General features: G+C 40.4%; 1 protein-coding gene across 18 annotated transcripts in view; it reads right to left on the bottom strand.

The window, feature by feature from the left end:
- LOC128019083 (NACHT, LRR and PYD domains-containing protein 12-like) overlaps positions 1-19,657 on the bottom strand; it is a 282,672-nt gene that overhangs the window by 132,788 nt on the left and 130,227 nt on the right. For 7 of the 18 annotated variants that reach the window (XM_052605111.1, XM_052605260.1, XM_052605306.1 and 4 more), the window contains 2 exons: positions 9,644-10,235; positions 1,347-4,348 (listed from right to left, as the gene is read on the bottom strand). The exons of 6 other annotated variants lie outside the window; for them this stretch is intronic. In XM_052605111.1, the coding sequence (XP_052461071.1) occupies positions 3,109-4,348; positions 9,644-10,235 (1,832 nt within the window). In that variant the 3' untranslated portion in view covers positions 1,347-3,108. Of the gene's footprint in view, positions 1-1,346; positions 4,349-9,643; positions 10,236-15,304; positions 15,352-19,657 lie in introns of those variants that run through there. 5 more of the 18 variants (XM_052605429.1, XM_052605191.1, XM_052605359.1 and 2 more) reach the window with 2 other exon arrangements.

Below are 19,657 nucleotides of genomic sequence, written 5' to 3'. Positions count from 1 at the left end.
CAACAAATGAACAAATTAAATGGTATGGTGAGAATAAAGGACGACATTTATATAATATTCAAAGAACAGTTGGAAATTAAAGGAGAATTTTGGGGATATAAAGGAATATCTCGCCATAGAATTGGACCCATTGCACTTAATCAGTCATTATTTATAAGAGGAAAAACATGTGTCTGGACTTTGTGTTAAATGTGATCTTCCTGAATCAGTTGAACCTATTTTAATAAAATGCAAAAGATATGACAATGAAAGATTACAACTTACACAAGCACTTATTATAGAAATAAATCAGATCTCATTTTAGAAAATGTTAAATAAAGATGTGACTATAGAAATGTTTCAATGATTATGTATCTCAAAGAGTTAATAAATAGGATTTAATGAATCACTACTAAGTTTATTATTATCATTCATTTTATTTTTGTATTTCTTTTATCTCTTATGTTTGAGTTAGTTTTCATTAAGGTCAATGCTCCACACTCCTGTCCTTTAGGTGGCGGTAAATGCACCTAAAGCTTTGCGTGAAAGAGTTAGAAGGAGTGGTTTGAGTGGGAGCGGACATAAGCATTCTGAGTGTGTCGGCTGTGCTGTGAGGTTTTTTGCAGAAGGCTTCGCAAATTCTGCTGGGAGATATTTTTATTTTCTTTCATTTAACTCTCTGTCAGTAACAGTCTAGATTTTTTAAATTGTAGTTAGTGGTAAAGTACTGCATAGATTTGACAAGTATCTTGATTTTATTTTAGATCAGCGTAAATGCCTATCATCTTTTTTCTTTTGTTTAAATTTTTCACCCCGACGTGACAAACACCAACTTTTCTGGTTTGTATTCCTGCTTTACATTCGCTTCTTTTTTTAGTAAGAGGTAAGGTACAAATGCTAAAACTCTGTTACCTAGTTTTCTAACTGGTAACAAAACAGATTTTTTAAATTTTACAAGCTCTCACATCTTTTTCACGTTTTGCTTAACGATACGTATCTGTTAGTTTTTGACTTGTTTAGTTGTTTTAGATAAATAACCAGTAACCTAGTTTTCTTTTTATTTAATTTGTAACAACTTTAACACCGTTTTTACACTTCCATGCACGAAAAACAAAATGACCATTACAATGTTTCCGTCTCGTCTGTGTTTATATCCTTTTTCTGATAGTTTTTGACTTTAGTCGTTTTACATAAATATCCAGGGACCTAGTTTTCTTTTTATTTAATTTGTAACAACTTTAGCAACGTTTTTACACCTTTTTCAACTGCAATACTACAAGCTCTCACATCTTTTTCACGTGTTGCTTAACGAAAACATATCTGATAGTTTTTGACTTGTTTGGTTGTTTTAGATAAATAACCAGTAACCTAGTTTTCTTTTTATTTCATTTGTTACAACTTTAACAACTTTTTTACACTTTTCCAACTACGAAAACGATTACATTGTTTCCATTTCATGTGTTTATAACCTTTTTCTTGAAATGCACTGTGTACTTAAAACCTTAATAAAAACCCTTATACCACTTTCACGATTTGACCCTTTCCAGAGTTAAAAAAAAAAAAAAAAAAAAAAAAAAAAACACATAGATCCCAACACATTTTCCTCACCCTCACCAAAATTCCTTCTTAGGTTCATAAGTTCATATCTAGGTCACTGGGGTGTACAGGGAGGGGAGGGGGTGTACAAACAGTTGTCCAGAACAGATGGCTTTTATGGCCTTCATCAATCAAATTTTTTGAGACAAGCCACACTGGATCCTCTCTTTCCAGAATCGTAGCGTTGTCATCAGGCATTGCAGGCAGGGTTTTGGGGGTGTTGCTGTAGCAGGAGGCTGACGTTAATCTAGCGAGTGTACCGATCTGCAGACTTTTTTAATGGCTGTAATATGTGGGTGGAGGTAAGAGGTGGTCAGTTGTCTTGGGAACGCCCTGTTCAGGGTGGAACAATGTCATCTTTACAGAGCTGTAACGATCATACATATCACACCATCTAAAAATCTTATCAATAGATGTAAAAACATCATCAATGAACATCTTTCCACTTAAAGAAAAACTTCATGTCATAGTGCATGTAGTGCTTAGCTTCAGGTATAGGCCACACATGCTCACGGATCTTTGTCTTGTCATTGCAGCAGAATTCTTGTGTCACTCGAAATCTTGTGTCAGGAACTATGCCATCCCATTCTGCAATGTACAACGGATCGTCACCACAGTCATTCAAATCTCTCCAGATGTAGTTTTAGAATAACCACCAGTCTTTGTCAGGGAAAATCAGACAGGGCTCCTGCGTTGTAAAATTGTCTTCAATGTCCATAGCATAGATCTTCACGGTACGGAACACTTTGTCAAACACATATCTTCCGACACGATCACCGGACATTGAGAAATCACGAGTCGTCATATTAATCTCTTCATGAAAAAACTTTGTCAAACTAACGCTTTGTGTTTTCTTTGGTGCAAAAGTCAGTTCCTTTCTCATTTCAACAGGCCCTCTTGTTGGTGAAATATGCATCACTCTTCTAGTGGTTTTAGGAGTTTTTGGAGCAGCGGCAGCCATTGTAACAGGATTGTTCAGAATGTCTTCTCTGTTTAAATTACTATTTCCTTAACCCCTATTTAAAACATAGTTTCAGGATGTAGGCACGGTCTTTAGGTGTGAACAACAGGTCAGGAATTCCTCAGAAACCCCCACAGCTCTGGTTACAGATACAACCATCATATATCCAGTAATAAATGCAACACAAGTCAAATCTGAGATCTGTTTGACCTTTTGATTTACACACACCTCTGTCATGTCAATCAAGGGTGACAGGACCCAGTGACATGGCAAGCACTTTTATAGACAGGCCATATAGCCATAAATCAATACAAACTGATCATGTACACTTTTGACATATGACCTGTCAGACAATGCTTACTATATGTACATAAATCAGGCCGTAAATCAGGGTCATAAATCATCAAGATTGGAGATTAAGTATATGATAGGACTACATATCACTTAATATTTTGAAGACATCATTGCTGATCAAGTATAAGCCATTTCTTCTGCTATCATCTAGAGGACAAGACTTCGGTCTGAGGTTGCTGTTTTGCTCCTTGAGCTCTAAATGTAGAATCAGACCGATGTTAAAAGTGGAAAAGCTTTTCTTCCTGAAGAACTGAGATGAGTTTAGCTTTCACAGCATCACCGTGTTTACGAATGATCTCACAGATCTTTCTCATGCCATCCTGACGGGTTAAACTCTGTATGATTTCTGAATATTGTTCCTCATGAATGAGTTGCTGCTGACGCAGTTTATCTGCAATGATCTGGACATTTGTAACTCTCTGAATGAGAACTGACCAGTGGTCATCAAAATATCTTGCTTTATCTGCCTCACTTTTCAGGCGTGTCTCATCTCTCTGTGGATACGTCTCCTCTCTCTGTGGACGTGTCTCATCTCTCTGTGTCTCGTCTCTTTGTGAACGTGTCTCATCTATCTGGGTCTTGTCTCTCTTTGGATGATTCTGATCAAACTCCTCTTTCTCAAGTGTTGCAGTCCAGACAATCTTCTTGTCCTCTTCTCTGGTAAGACTCATTTGAAGATTGTTCTCCAGACGTGTCTTGATCATGATCTTGAAGAAGTTTGGGTCAGTTTGTCTTCTGAATGTGATCCCTTCTCTGGGATGGACAGAGGCACCAGGAACATCGAGACTGTGTGGAGTTTTCATCCGAAACGCTCTGTCAGGTCTGGGATGCGAGATCAGATAACTCGATTTTTCAATCTTCTCAACTTCTTCTTTTGCACGATAATCAGCTGGAAAAAAGTAGACATGTAGAGTGAGAGGATCTTTAGAATGCATGTAGAGAAGAAGATTGCAGTGTTCGTCCCATCGCAGTATCCATCTTATAATTAATGTTTTAAGAGAGAAGGATGGTTGGACAATCTTAGCATGGAATCGTGTCAGCTCCACAGGTTCTGTGGTTATTCCCTCATCTTTTACACTGAGGACGTTCACAGCATCTCTGAGGGCATCTCCAGACTCTCCTAAACAGATGTAATGTGGCAGATGAACTTCCTCCAGTTTCCCTGAGATCACTGTCACGTCCATCACTGGAGCGATTCGGTTGCACTGCAGTCTCTCTAGCTCTGTGTTGAGGAACCGTCCATCTACGGTGTGATACTGAAGAGTGACGTCACCATCACAGACCCATCTCATCCTGGTCCTGACACACTCGTAACGGCCCGGTCCAGTGCTGACCCTGAACTTTGACACTCCTTCATCTGTGCAGAGCGACGGCTCAATCTGATCCCACTGATCAGGATCAGAGATATGAACACAAGACTGACACTTCAGCAGAGGCTGATATCTGAGCACAGAAGATCTGAAAACAGAAGGAAAGAGTCAGATGTATGTCTTACATACAAACAGGGAATTCATTCATTAACTCATAAATAAAACTCGCCAGTTAACCTGTGCCTTCATAAAGAAGAAACTGAAAGAATAAGAGTCTGAACATCAGTAAAATATCAAACTCTACTTAAAACAACAGCAGCAAATCCAGCTGAAAGAGAAAAACTAAACCTAACAACTGCCTTTGTGTAACATTCATCATCAGAAGATTCTGTCAAATAAACTTCATGTGTTGACATCTATATTCAGCAGATCTTAAAAACATTAAAAACATACTGGAGTCTCATTTTTTGTGACGGGGAGTTTGACAGAGAAAGGGAAGCTAGCTCGTATAAATTATAGCAAATAACACCTGTGACGTCCATCACTAATAACAAAACAGGACAAAGGTGTTTGTGGACTTTTTCAGATACATTTTCAGCAATCACTAATAACAAAGATATCAATCATGTGTTTTAGTACTATACTTCATATACAAATATACACAGCAAAATCTCCAGTGTTAATTTCACACTCTGAATGTGGACTCATATAAACACTGAAGCAGTGTTAAAAGTAACACTGAAGCAGAGTTGAAGTTAATGAGATAATTAAGAAGTTAATTGAGTTATGATTTACCATTATTGAAGACACCTGATGTTAACAAGCAGAATCACCAAACAAGAAAATCACAATTTGTGTGTCACCATTATAGTGGTCAGTGTTTGCTTTAGTTGGGATCATGACCCTTCAGTTATTAAGTTTAGATTTTGTGTGGCTGTGGTAACTGAATACTATCATACAGACAGACCACAGCAAAGGCAATAATGTGTTCCAATGATTGTGGTTTGAGCTATGTGTTATGGAGTAACCTGAAAGCCTGAATTTAGGTTTCTTTACTGCATACATAAATTAAGTAAAAAAGTAAAGTAAGCAACCCAGCAATTTTGCCATAATATGACATTTTTAATAGTAAGTTCTACGTAAAAAAAGAAATATTCCGTTTAGACACACAGACATCAGGAATCAGCGTGAGCATCACAACAATGGTGACCATCAAAAAAGCATGTTGTATCCAATAAAAACTCATCCATGGCTCCCATCATGCATTGCGGCATGAATAAATTATGAGCTGAACTGTCTTTTTAACTTTTTATTCTAACTATATTTTATTTTTGCTGTATTTATGTAAATTTTTTGTATCTAGTTTTGTTCAGAGTTGGTCTGTTTATCTGAATATGCTGTTTGTCACCGTTGTTGAGATTCATAAGCTGATTCTTGTTATCTGTGTGTGCCTAAAATTAAAACTCTTTAATAAAAAAAAATCTGAATCACTTGCAAGAGATACCTACAAAATGTATAGAAAATGCAGACTTTTTCATTGAGGAACCAAAGCTGTTACAATCGATAATGGAAGTTTTACTTAGAGAAAAGACTGTAAAGAGTTCAGTGACTCAAGTCAAACAATGATTACATTAAAACATAATCATCAACACGCGATGATTTTTGCTCATGGTTTGACAAACTTTAAAAGTAAAAAGTCACAAGCCAAGATCCCAACTAAAGCAAACACTGACCACTATAATGGTGACACACATATTGTGATTTTCTCGTTTGGTGATTCTGCTTGTTAACATCAGGTGTCTTTAATAATGTTCAATCATAACTAAATTAACTTCTTATCTCATTAACTTCAACTCTGCTTCAGTGCTACTTTTAACACTGCTTCAGTGTTTATATGAGTCCACACTCAGAGTGTTAAAGTAACACTGGAGATTTTGCTGTGTACTGTAAAGATGGGTAAGAAAAATTGAAGGCCAGTACACACACACCCACACACACAGACCCACACACACACACACACTCTCACACACAGAGACACAGACCCCCCCCCCCCACACACACACACACACAGAGACTCACAGACAGACAGACACACACACACACACAGTGCTGAAGATCAGAATGAGACTCAAACCAATCTAAAGAGACTTGAACCAGTCGCACATTTCTGATCAGGAGTGTGTTTCCAGAAATCATTGTTACATTGTAACTATAAACTCAAGTTACATCGTTAGCAGCAGTTCAAGGATTCAGTGTTCGTTACAGCAGCATCTCTGAGATCTCGGAGAGATGAATTAACAGAAGTGATTCCTCCATCACCTGCACATGAGGTCTTTAATGACTGTCCTACATGTTGAAGCAGTGGATCAAACGACAGAGCTGTGCTTTTGGGAAACAGTCATGACTAGTTGGTCGTTTCTGTAGTGATTCTTCATGCTATGGTAGTTAATCAGCAAGTTAGCTTCTTTATAAAAGTCTCCTACTCTTAGAAAAGTCCTAATTTACACTAAGAATTTTTTGACACGTAAGTCAAAGTTTAAGAGTATTCTTAAGAGCCTTTCTGAGAAGTTTTACTCATAAGGGCCCAGGTCCTGTATTCTTAAAGATTCTAAGAATCCTCTCAGAGAGCTCCTAATCTATCTCTGACATGTCTAACTAGTCTTAGCTTAAGAGTGATTCTAGACCAATCTGAGAGCAGCTCTGAGCAAGGAAAAGACACAACTCTTTGATCTTAGCGAGGAGGTGGGGCTTCATTACATTTGGACATTCTCCTGATGAGAAAGGACAAAAAAAAAAAAGTGTAGGAAATATTTCAGGAAGGAAATAAGGTAGCAGGAAAATATTTTTGTGTGTTCCCCTATATGTGTGCTGCAAATGATTTAAACTGTGTAGTGATAGAATAAATTAATAAAAAGTAACTGCATTTGGAACCAAAGTATTGGTTTTGTTAAACCGGGTATAAATACACCGAAGGATGATGAGGGAAGTGGACACAAGCGGGGAACAATCAATTAACACAAAAGGGAGGAAGGTGACCAAATAAGGGAAAGTGAGACCTCTAGTGGACACCCAGGGATACACAGACCAGACACTGTGACAAAAGTATTTTGTACAATACATGCACGTTTCAAAAAGATATACCCGTGGTGCCACAGGAATGACACACATGTCGGAACTCACTTCATGAAGGATATCTAGAGTTCTGAGAGATGGACCAAGATAAGCTTGATCTCCTTTAAATCATGAGACTCTGATGTAAGTAATGATATCCATGATCTGTGCATGTTTCATTAAGTTTCGAGTGAAAATGATCGTAAGTGTTATTATGACCACTCTGATACACGAGCATCTGAAGGGTTTTAACTCCCAGAGGAATAGATTTAGATATAATGACTGATTATAACAATTAGGACTCTTTTTAATCATGAAAATCTGCCGTCAAGAACGCTGGGTCGTTTGTTGCATGTGTCACAAACTTAACAGCCAAAGCATGTCATAAATGCTTCACGCACAAAAACTTGCTAGAGTTTAGTCAAACACTAAAACAATCATAATCATTGTAATCTACTCCTTGGTCTTTTTGTTCTAAAGATGTTCTAAGAACATTACTATTGTTCTAACAATGTTTTTTAGTTTTAGTTTTGTTCCTAGAATGTTCTCTCAAAAGATAGGATAACATTCTCTAAAAACATTCTAAAAATGTTTATTAATAACATTGTTAGAACATTATCCCCTAACATTCTAAGTAAGATTTAAGCAGAGGTTTAGATGTTGATGTCGGTTTCAAGTAATAGTTTGATTTTGATGTCTCCATAATGGTGGTAAGTGTTGGCTTTAGTTGTGAAATTTGACACTTGACTTGTCAGAGTAGTTCTTTGGCTGCTGTAATCTAAGTATGGTGTAAGTTGTATATTATTTATTAACGTGGCTCAATGGTTCAACAGCCTGAGGCCCAGCTGAATTTAAAGCACACAAACATCAAGATTCAGTGTATGAATCTCAACAATGGTGACATGCTTCATGCAGCAATGTGTTTTGGGTACGTCATACAAAACTCATCCATGGCACCCAGAATGCATTGTGGCATGCAGCATGTAAAGTAATAGCATAGACTAGACTCCAGATACAACCAGTTGATCAAATCATTACATGACATTTTTAACATTAGCAAATAATCCACATTATCTGATGATTTTTTTTAATGCTCACTGTTTTCACCGTAACAAATATAGTTAAAGCAGGTATACAAAAGGTAATATTGAATAGACTCATACTGCCTAAGTACAGATCACCATAATGGTGACGTCAAAATAAAAATTTTCGATAAACCATCAACACCTCTGTTAATCTTAATAAGAACTTTTATACGTCTTATAAATCTTGTTTATAATAAGTGCAGTTGGTAATACTGTTTTTGGAGTTATTTATGCTAGAGTTTGACACCTTTCAACCAACATCTGACTTCTGTGCAATGTCAGTCCACATCTAGTGTGATGGGAAGCTTTATTAGAAAGTTAGAGAATAATGTTGTAACAATGTTATCAATAGACATTTCTAGAATGTTTTTAGAGAATGTTATCCTAAATTTTAAAAGAACATTCTGGGGACTTAAATAAAACTTGCCGCTGAAAACATTCCCAGAACATGAAAAACTTCTAGCTGGGTATTTTCCCCTCCAGTTTATCAGCAAATAACTCATCACTATTTAGGAGTTTTTCCAATGGCATACTACATGCACTGTAAAGATCAGACTACAATTTTACATGACACCTATATTGTGTTGATCAAGGCTGCAGTACATGAGAATATGATTATTAATTTTTGCACAGCTAGGGGGCGTCCCGCCAGCGGCATGCGGTCTGGTTTAGAGGGACTCCTTAAGAGCTGACCAAAATGATTACATTCATTAAGAAGTTGAGATTCCAAGCTGATATCAAAATGATATCTAATTTGTTATTGCATTTAGTGGTTGGTGAGTATGACTCTGAATGTTTTTTGGGTGCCGGAGGGCTTAAAGGGTTAATGTAGTGATTACTTCATTTCTGGTACTAAGGCATTTCTGCGCGGTGTCACAGATGTTAGCGTGTCTTTAATAAGATCAGACACTTCTCCGTCTTCATGTTTCGTTGATTTTCCCCTCTGCTAAATTAACTCTGAAGACTCTTAAAAGTAAAATATTCGATCTCAAGAGCTATTTTAAGGGTTAAGGTGCTTTCTGAATTACTTTTTTCTTTACTCTGATCTTTTCTTAAATTCTAAGAGGAAACGTTTCTTAGAATTTTGTTACTAGGAGCAACTCTTAGCCCTGAGATCTTTCATGAATACAGGCCCAGATCTCACATAAACTGGAATATATTCAGTGATGTATGAAGAGCAGAGCCCTGAACTATTAGTCAGTCTGGAAAAACTGTCACTAACACATTAAACAGAATATTTCACTCACCTGGCAGCTTGTGCATCACTGATGATTCTCACAGGAGGCTCTTTAATGTCACACAGAGACACTGAGGAATAATAATTAACCCCAAATCCAGCGTAGAGGGGATCAGTGAATGTGGTGTTGTGCGTGTGTAAGTGTGTGAGTGTGTGTGTGTGTAAGTGTGTGAGTGTGTCAGAGACGCTGTAGAAGGACAGAGAGCCGTCAGACACGTCCACATACACTCCTACTCTCTTACAGGATGAACAGACAGCAGGAATAACAGTTTCATTATTATTGTGCCAGAAAGAGAATCTGTTATCAGAGCAGTACAGACTCCAGGATTTGTCATTGGATCCATACCAACAGTCAATCTGTCCTCCTTTCTTGTTGATTCCTTTATATGACACTGATATAGCAGCACGTCCGCTCCATTCAGTCTCCCAGTAACAGCGTCCAGTCAGACTCTCAACACTCAGAACCTGATGAACACGATCAAATCTCTCTGGATGATCAGGAAACAGCTGACGATCTTCCACACGTGTGATCTTCTTGTTCTCATCTGACAGAACGAGTCGAGTGTGTGCTGTGTTTGGATCCAGTGTGAGATCACAGGCATCTGAACACAAGAAGAGAGAAACATCAAGAACAACACTGAAGATGTCTGTGTGTTTACAGCTTTGACTAGAGCGGTGTCTGAAACCACTCCCTAAACACTATATAGTGCACTAGATCAGCTGTCACACATTCTGTAGTGATGTCTGAATTCTGAGTGAACCACTTCATTCCCTACATTCATCATCTACTACTTACCCACAATTCATTCTGATTTCACACTATTTCCCACAATCCAATGCGGAGAAGCGGTGAGCTGGAAGCGAGAGGGAATTTGAAGGAGAAATGCTGTTTACATCTTAATTATTTCTGCTGTAACGTTTATTTCACACAATTATTTATATTAAAATAAGTTATGTACGCAATAAATCAGTTTAATATTTGACTAATTAACTCAGGTGCCTCGTTGTTAACTCAAAGAAATAATGATAATTTGGTGATAATTTAAAAATGTTAAACAAAGTATAACAACCTACACCTAGGTTGTAATGAGACAGAGACGTTCGGATCCATGTGCAGAACTTTAATGATGAGAATGGTCAGACAGGCAATGATCAGTAACAGCGTCAGGTATGTAGGGATAATCAGAATCGATAACAGGAACAAGCAGATGTCGGGGGAAGGCAGCAGAGAATCAGAGTCGGTATAAACAATCCCAAGGTCAGGTACAGAAGGAAAACACAAGGAGAACGCTCGGAAATGTCAGACTGGCTAAACAAGACTTCGCAGTGAGTGAGAGGGAGTGTGCTGCTTATATGTGTGTGTGTAAATGAGGTGCAGGTGTGGCAAGGAAATTGGCTGATGAATGAGGTGCAGGTGTGGCAGGGTGATTGTGATGCAGTGACTTATGGGTAATGTAGTTTGGGTGTGGTGCAGCAGTATGAGAGGTCCTAGTGTCTAAGTGACATCTGGTGGTTGATGGGTGGAATGGTCCTGAGTGGAGTGCCCTCTACTGAAGCTCATGGGTACTCCGTCTAATGATCGTGACATAGCCCCCCCCATAACCCCCCTAAGAGGGCGGTGGAGCGGAGGCGGAACAGGGGGATGGATGGAGGGCCAGGTCCATGAGGAAGTGCAGTGGTCGGGAACCGGGGCAGAGCAGGCGGAACTGGAGCCCTTCCTGGGCCTAACTCGGGAAAACAGGAGCCCCTCCTGGGCCTGACATAGGAAACGGGCCCACCGTGGGTTTAACTCAAGAACAGGGGCCCGCTGTGGGCCTAACTTGGGAACAGGAGTCCGCCATGGGCCTAACTCCGGAACAAGGGTCCACCAAGGCAGAGCAGGTGGTGTGGGAGCCCACCAGAGTGGAGCAGGTGGAGCTGGAGCCCACCAGGGAAGAGTAGAGGACCACCACAGCCGAGAAGGTGGGACAGAAGCCCACCATGGCAGAGCAGAGGACCACCACAGTGGAGTCGATGGCACAGGAGAGCAAGTCTGCTCAGGTGGGACTGAAATAGAGAACATTAACAGGTTAATAGCGGCCTCCGTGGCCGTGATGAGATGGTGTATGGTCTCTGTAGCCCTGACCGGAATGAATGACAGCTCATTGACGGCCTCCCTGGCCGTGACAAGATAGGACGAGAGCTCTGAGATGTGACGAGGCTCTGGGAGTTCGGCTGAGATGTGACGAGGCTCTGGTAGATCTGTGGTGATTTGACTGGGTTCATGAAGATCAACTGCGATTTGAATGTGCTCATGAAGATCTTTGGTGACTTGACTTGGTTCACGGAGGTTAAGTGTGACTTGACTTTGCTCATGAAGATCGTTGGTGACTTGAGTTGGTTCCTGAGGATCAACTGTGACTTGACTTGGTTCACGGAGGTTAATGGTGACTTGACTTTGCTCATGAAGATCATTGGTGACTTGACTTTGCTCATGAAGATCGTTGGTGACTTGACTTGGTTCCTGAGGATCAACTGTGACTTGACTTGGTTCACGGAGGTTAAGGGTGACTTGACTTTGCTCATGAAGATCATTGGTGACTTGACTTGGTTCTTGAGGATCAACTGTGACTTGTCTTGGCTCATGAAGTTTAACTGTTTTTTTACTTGACTCTTTGGGTGTTAGAGGTGACTTGACTTGTCTCTGGACGGTCAGCGGTGACTTGACCCATCTCTGGATGGTCAACGGGTACCTGACTAGAATCCGGGAAATCTACAGGGACCTGATCAACAGTAACCTGACTTCACTCTGGAAAGTCGACGGGGACCTGATCAACGGTGACCTGACTAGGTTCTGTGAAATCAACGGGGACCTGATCAACGGTGACCTGACTAGGTTCTGGGAAATCAACAGGGACCTGATCAACGGTGACCTGACAAGGTTCTGGGAAATCAACGGGGAGCTGATCAACGGTGACCTGTCTTGACTCTGGAAAGTCGACGGTGACTAGCCCTGGCTCTGGAGGGTCATCGGTGACTAGCCCTGACTCTGAAGGGTCCACGAACACCTGACTCAACTCTGGAGGGTCCACGGGCACCTGCCTTGACTCTGGAAAGTCAACAAGAATCTGACTGGACTCTGGAGGGTCACTAGGAACCTGACTTGACTCTGGAGAGTTCACTGGAACCTGACTCGACCCTGGAGGGTCCACTGGAACCTGACTCGACCCTGGAGGGTCCACTGGAACCTGACTCGACCCTGGAGGGTCCACTGGAACCTGACTCGACTTTGGACTGCCTGTAGAGACGTGAGACACCTCGGCTTTGAGCACCGCCTCAGTAACGGCCTCGGGAACGGCCTCGGGAGCGGCCTTGGGCACCGCCTCGGGAATGATCTCCGGACGGTCGGTGGAACCTTGTCTGGAGGCTCAGGTGTTGAGTCGGCCATCTTGTGCTGTGGCTCTAAGCTGGTGGCCATCTTGTGCTGTGGCGCTGGGCTGGTACAGCGGTTTTAGGGTTTTAAAGTCCTATGCCTCTCCCACAGTGAAAGGAGAACCACAACAAGAGCGAAAAGTCCATTATATCCCTTAAGCTGCAAAAAAACTCCCCTCTATGTGACCATGATTTTACTGGTTCATGGAGTCCAAAACAGAATAAATCCTTAAACAAGACTTCATCGTCTAGAGGAACTCGATATACCAATTCACAGAACTGTTGAACATAGTCCTCAATAGATCGATCTCCTTGCTTTAGATTTAACAGCAGGTCAACTGGATCCATGGTTAGGCTGGATTGGTGATATGCCGACATTGAAACAGGAACCGATACCTCAGTGACAAGGGGATACCGGGCTGCTGGATCCTGGTATGGCAAATCTTCTGTAATGATGAGACAGAGACGTTCGGATCCATGTGCAGGACTTTAATGATGAGAATGGTCAGACAGGCAATGATCAGTAACGGCGTCAGCTATGTAGGGATAATCAGAATCGATAACAGGAACAAGCAGATGTCGGGGGCAGGCAGCAGAGAATCAGAGTCGGTATAAACAATCCAAAGGTCAGGTACAGAAGGAAACCGCTCGGAAATGTCAGACTGGCTAAACTAGACTTCTCAGTGAGTGAGAGTGAGTGTGCTGCTTATATGTGCTGCTTAAATGAGGTGAAGGTGTGGCAAGGAAATTGGCTGATGAATGAGGTGCAGGTGTGGCAGGGTGATTGTGATGCAGTGACTTATGGGTAATGTAGTTTGGGTGTGGTGCAACAGTATGAGAGGTGCTAGTGTCCAAGTGATATCTGGTGGTTGATTGGTGGAATGGTCCTGAGTGGAGTTCCCTCTACTGAAGCTCATGGGCACTCCATCTAATGATCGTGACATAGGTACAGGTTAACTGATGATATTTCTTCAAATGAAACAATAAATCAACATCGAAACCTTAGCTCATTCTCAATAAGATCTTTTGTAGACGTCTGACAGAAATAAAGTCAGTCTGGTTATTAATAAGTGGAGCTGGTGATGCTGTTTGTGGGGGTGTTTAATCAGATCTTGAGAGATTTAATGTATTTTATTTCAGTTGATTTCATCTAAGTCTGTGTCTGAAGTCGGTTGTAGTAGTTCTTGTGTTTCTATTTTCTTCAGTGATTCTGGTTGTTAACAGCAGCTGTTCATCACTAGTTAGCTAGCACTTAGTTAATCAATTAATTACTTGAATGCAAAGTTTTAAAACTTACAGTTTAAATCAAGGCAATCTGTTTACTCAAACGGTTTGAGTAAAGTTAACTTGTCGGGTTTTACAGTGAATCTGAGCTCAAAACACTGCTCAAGTAAAAATAATAAATACAAAATATTATTAACTTGTTTTAATGTCTGTTTATTTTTGTTCTCAGTATTTTAATAGTATTTAATGATTATGAACATTGAAGCATTACAAAACTAATTAATAATACACCATCGATGAAAGCACAAAGCTGATGCGGAGGTCTGTGTAATTTCAATATAAAGTCATTTTGAGTGTTATTGCTAGTAATATTATTTTCTAAAATAAGGTATCATTACTCCAGTCTTCAGTGTCACATGATCTTCAGATATATCTTCTAATATAATAACTTGTAATATAATGATTTACTGTTCTGTTATGATTATTGGTGCTCAATCATTAATATTGGTTCTTATCAATATTGAAAATTTTTTCTGGTTCATATTTTTGTGGAAATCATGATGGCAGAAGACTGTACATTTGGGAGATGGACGTATGCGCATCTTGTCATTGTACAATTGCATATTGCATTAGAGTTTCCATACAGTCCTGCTGTGAATGTCCTTCAAAAGTGTAATATTTCCATATACGGTTGGTAGGTGTGACACCCTCAGGGCCATATTGAAATTCTTAAATGTAATGAATGAATTTAAATGGCAAAATTACAACTGCATGATTAATGTTATGAGCTTAGTGTTTTAAATCATTCTTAGCCTACAAACATTAAAATTTGGGAAAATGTAATGCTACTCTAAAATATAAAAGGCAAGTAGGTGGCAGTACGTAATTTAAGTTCAGTAATTCAACTAAAATTGTGAAACTCCTGTATTAAAATAAATTCTATGCTCTCTCTCTCTGTGTTTGTGTGTCTCTCTCTATGTGTGTGTGTGTGTGTGTGTAGGTGTGTGTGTGTGTGTGTGTGTGTGTGTAGACCTACACTTTCGTAGTCCTGCTCTCATCATCTTCTCTCCTCCATGATCCACACTATAAACACACAAACACAGGTTCATAAGTTGACACTCATATAATCAGACTGAGTCAATAGTGTGTATATTTGGTGTATATCTGTCCGAGCTCAGAATACAGCCATAGAACTCCCTCACATCCCACGCTGGGACAGGAACAGTTAGAGCTGATCAGAGTTTGATGGGCTTTTTAATCTGAAATCGATTGGATCTTCTGCAGCTTTTGAAAGCGTCTGATGAGCATCGAGCGAGGGCTTGGATCTGCTGCTGAGAGAGAGACCCTTCTGAGCAGCTGTGCTTGCTGTCTGATGAGAAAAGAATGGCTGAAAAACTGTCTCCTGGTTTGCCTGATTGAACCAGAACCAATGTGAGCTGATTTTGGGTTCACAGACGAGTGACGGAGCGATTAATAAAACACTGTCATATTGACAAACCAGTGTCTCCTGCAGCTGTACGACTGAACACACTGTGTGTGTGTGTGTGTGTTTGTGTGTGTGATCTTGTCTTTGTGTCATATCAGGACACAACTCTGTATAATGGGTGACACAGGTATTGCAAGGAGAGGGTGACTTATGAGGACTAGAATATACAGTTTGTACAGTATAAAAACCATTACGCCTATGGGATGAACCCATTTTTCACAAAAACACCCGAGTGTGTGTGTGTGTGCGTGTGTGTGTGTACGACTGAACACACTTTGCACCATGAGCTCTTGAGAAACACTTGCTCTGCTAATATTACACCAATTATGTGTATTTCTCTATTCTGAGTTTTGAGTTCTTTCACTGAACTAAACACATCTGTAAAATGGTCTGACACCGTCAGTAGCTACTTTACAGTCTCCGGATAACAAACTTGACGAACTTAATGTGAGAATCACATACCAAAGGGACATTCGTAACTGCCGCGTTCTGGCTTTCTGTGAGACGTGGTTACACTCAGAAGTACCCGATACGGCCATTACACCGCCTGGATTCTCAGTTTTTAGTCATGACAGATTGCTAAACTCCGGTAATAGCAGAGGTGGAGGTGTGTGCTTTATGATTAACACTCGCTGGGGCACTGATGTTACAGTTTTATCTACACACTGCTCCCCAGAGATTGAACTGCTCTCCGTTAAAGTGTGTCCCTTCTACCTCGCGCGGGAGTTTAATTCAATCAATTTTAATTAATACATCCCGCCTCACATGGACAAAACTAAAGCATTGGACGAACTGTACAGCACCATAAACAGATTAGATATTGTTCATCCTGACTCTGCTTTCATCGTTGTTGGGGATTTTAGCAGTGTCACTAAAGGATAGTTACAAACCCCTCCCCTGACCAGCATTTGACAAAGGTGACCACATTAGCATACTGCTGTTACCAGCCTACAGACAATGCCTCAAACAGGACAAACCGGTTTCTAAAACAGTCTACAAATGGAGTGAAGAGGACTACAGGACTGCTTTGATTCCATAGACAGATGTTTCAAGATGCAGCAGGAGACAACATACAGGAATACACAGACTCTGTGATAGGCTACATTAACAAATGCACAGAGGATGTTGTCCCATCCATTAATGTTAAATCATTTTCAAACCAGAAAACATGGGTCAACGGTGAGGTGCGAGCCAAATTAAGAGCACGGACTGCTGCCTTCAACTCTTGGGATCTAACTGCTTACAAGAAGTCCAGGTATGACCTTCAAAGATCAATAAAATCAGCCAAAAGAGACTTTAGGGACAAAGTGGAGTCAGAATATCATGGCTCTGACCCCCAAAGCATGTGGAGCAGTCTACGTTTCATCACAGACTACAAGGGAAGGAAAATCAGTGGTGTGTCTTTGTCTGCCTCTTTACCAGATGAGCTCAATACATTCTATGCTCGCTTTGAGAGAGACAACACACTTCCTGCTGTAAAAAACATTGACACCTGCCCCTTGGTTGTAACCTCGAAGTGAGTAAGGCCTTCAAGAGAGTCAACGGCCACAAAGCTCCAGGTCCAGATGGCATACACGGATGTGTCGTGAGGGTCTGTGCTGTCCAGTTAGCAGATGTCTTCACCAACATCTTCAACCTCTCCTTGAGACATGCAGTGATCCCCACATGCTTCAAGCAAACCACCATCATCCCTGTTCCCAAGAAAACAACTGTCTCCTCCCTGAACGACTACCGCCCTGTAGCACTGACATCAGTCATCATGAAGTGCTTCGTACATCTAGTCAAATCCCACATCTGCTCCTCTCTTCCTGACACCTTAGACCCATTGCAATTTGCTTACCATTCTAACAGATCCACTGATGATGCCATTGCAATGGCCATACACTCTGCCCTGGAACACTTGGAGGGAAGAGACACTGAAAGGAATTAAATTATTTCCTTACGAAATTAACTCCCCAAGCCAAAACTCAGGAGCTCACAGAAAACAGATATCATTCTGCCATGCAATACAACAATAAAACCGATCCCATAGTGTGGAGTGTATTGTATCTCATATGCTCCATACTATGTATCTTTCTGTAATCAGGTATATTATTATTTACTCAAAAATGTAATTGTGTTGAACACATTGTGCCCATAGAGCACATTGTATAGTTGTTTGTGCTACTACCTGCACACATTGGCTAGTTAAGTTTATTCTCTAAAACACCTGAGTGCTTTGCTATGCATTTTAGAACATGTGTCTTAAATTAGAATAACTGTTACATGTGTGACTATGTTAAATTTGTTTGTCTCCTGTGTGGATCACGTGGTTGTTGCCCATATGGCTACAGTGTCTGTGCAGGAGCAAAGTTGCCAGGCGGTTACAATGTGATTTGCAACTGCATTTTTCTTTCTAAATTGGCTTCTGATTGTTTCATTATGTAATTGACATGATACAATTATACCTGACTAATAATAAATTGTTATATTTTATTTATTCTAAACTCGTCTGAAATCATTATTAGTAGTAAACTGTGAGGAGGATTTTGTTACCGCAAATCTATGGCTAGGATAGGTCAAACTGAAGGCTCGAGAATGATAGGAGCAGTAGGCACATCATCGGAGACCTTCTGATTTCTGTCTATCACTGCTGTTAGCAAGTTGTATGGGAAAAGACTAAATAAACTACACTTTTGTCATAAGCAAGCAGTAGGCGGCAGGGAAAACATGTATTAGTCTACCTACATCCTCTGACTAGCATCAGAATGGCGAGTTTGTGATCGTAAGATCCACGTGAAGCTAGCGAGAGACTTAAAAGAGACATTAGGTCCCCAGTGAACGGATAATTGAAAGTATAGTGAGTCCAGAATAATCAAATATCAAAATTGATACATAATCAACATTTGTGATCAGTTTTTAAATGGAAACATTGTCTAAATTTAATTATCACGTGAAATTGGAGTCAGATTGAGCATGGAGCTAGACCAGGATTCAAACTAAATCCTGATAGATTCAGAAGTGCAAGTAAAAGACTGAATATGCATTAAACCTTCGACCAGGCCGCTTGATTCTGCTATTTGTGCTGGCGGGTGGATCCTTACAACACCTATGTGCGGATGCTGTTCATTGATTACAGCTCTGCATTTAACACCATCATCCATAACAAACTTATAACCAAACTGAAAAATCTGGGTCTTAACAGTCACTTGAGTGCTTTGCTTTGCTTTTCTGACGATACTACTATCCTAGGACTCATCACTAATGGATATGAGACATCCTACAGAGATGAGGTTAATGCACTCACTCTACATGATAGGTAAAAATTGATAGCCTGAATGCACTGTAAGTTGCTTTGGATAAAAGCGTCTGCTAAATGCATACATTTAAATTTAATTAAATTTCACAGCATGGTGTGCTGATAACAATCTCTCTCTAAACGTCAGCAAGACCAAGGAGATGATTGTGGACTACAGGAAGTCACAGAGAGAGGGTCATGTTCCCATTCACATCAACGGAGAGATAGTAGAGACAGTTAAGAGCTACAAGTTCCTTGGCATTCACATCACGGAGGATCTTTCCTGGAGCTTTCACTTAGAGACCATAGTGAGATAAGCCTGTCAGCGTCTCTACTTCCTGTGGAGACTGAAGAAGGTTTGGCATCTCCTCTAAAATCATGTCAAACTTCTATCGCTGCACTTTAGAGATCATTCTGATCGGCTGCATCACTTTATGGTACAGAAACTGCTCTTCTTCAGACCGCAAAGCTCTTCAGCGAGTGGTGAGAACAGCAGAGCTCATTATTCATTATTCATTCATTATTAAACATAAACTCCCAGTCTTACAGGACATCTATCATCCTGCTCATCACCTGTTTGCCACACTGCCATCTGGCAGACGTTTCCGATCCATCCGTTCACTGAC

This window comes from Carassius gibelio, chromosome A1 (assembly GCF_023724105.1).
Source record: "Carassius gibelio isolate Cgi1373 ecotype wild population from Czech Republic chromosome A1, carGib1.2-hapl.c, whole genome shotgun sequence".
Classification (NCBI taxonomy): Eukaryota; Metazoa; Chordata; class Actinopteri; order Cypriniformes; family Cyprinidae; genus Carassius; species Carassius gibelio.
The sequence above is the reverse complement of the archived record's forward strand: the minus strand, read 5'-3'. Positions and strand labels throughout refer to the sequence as shown.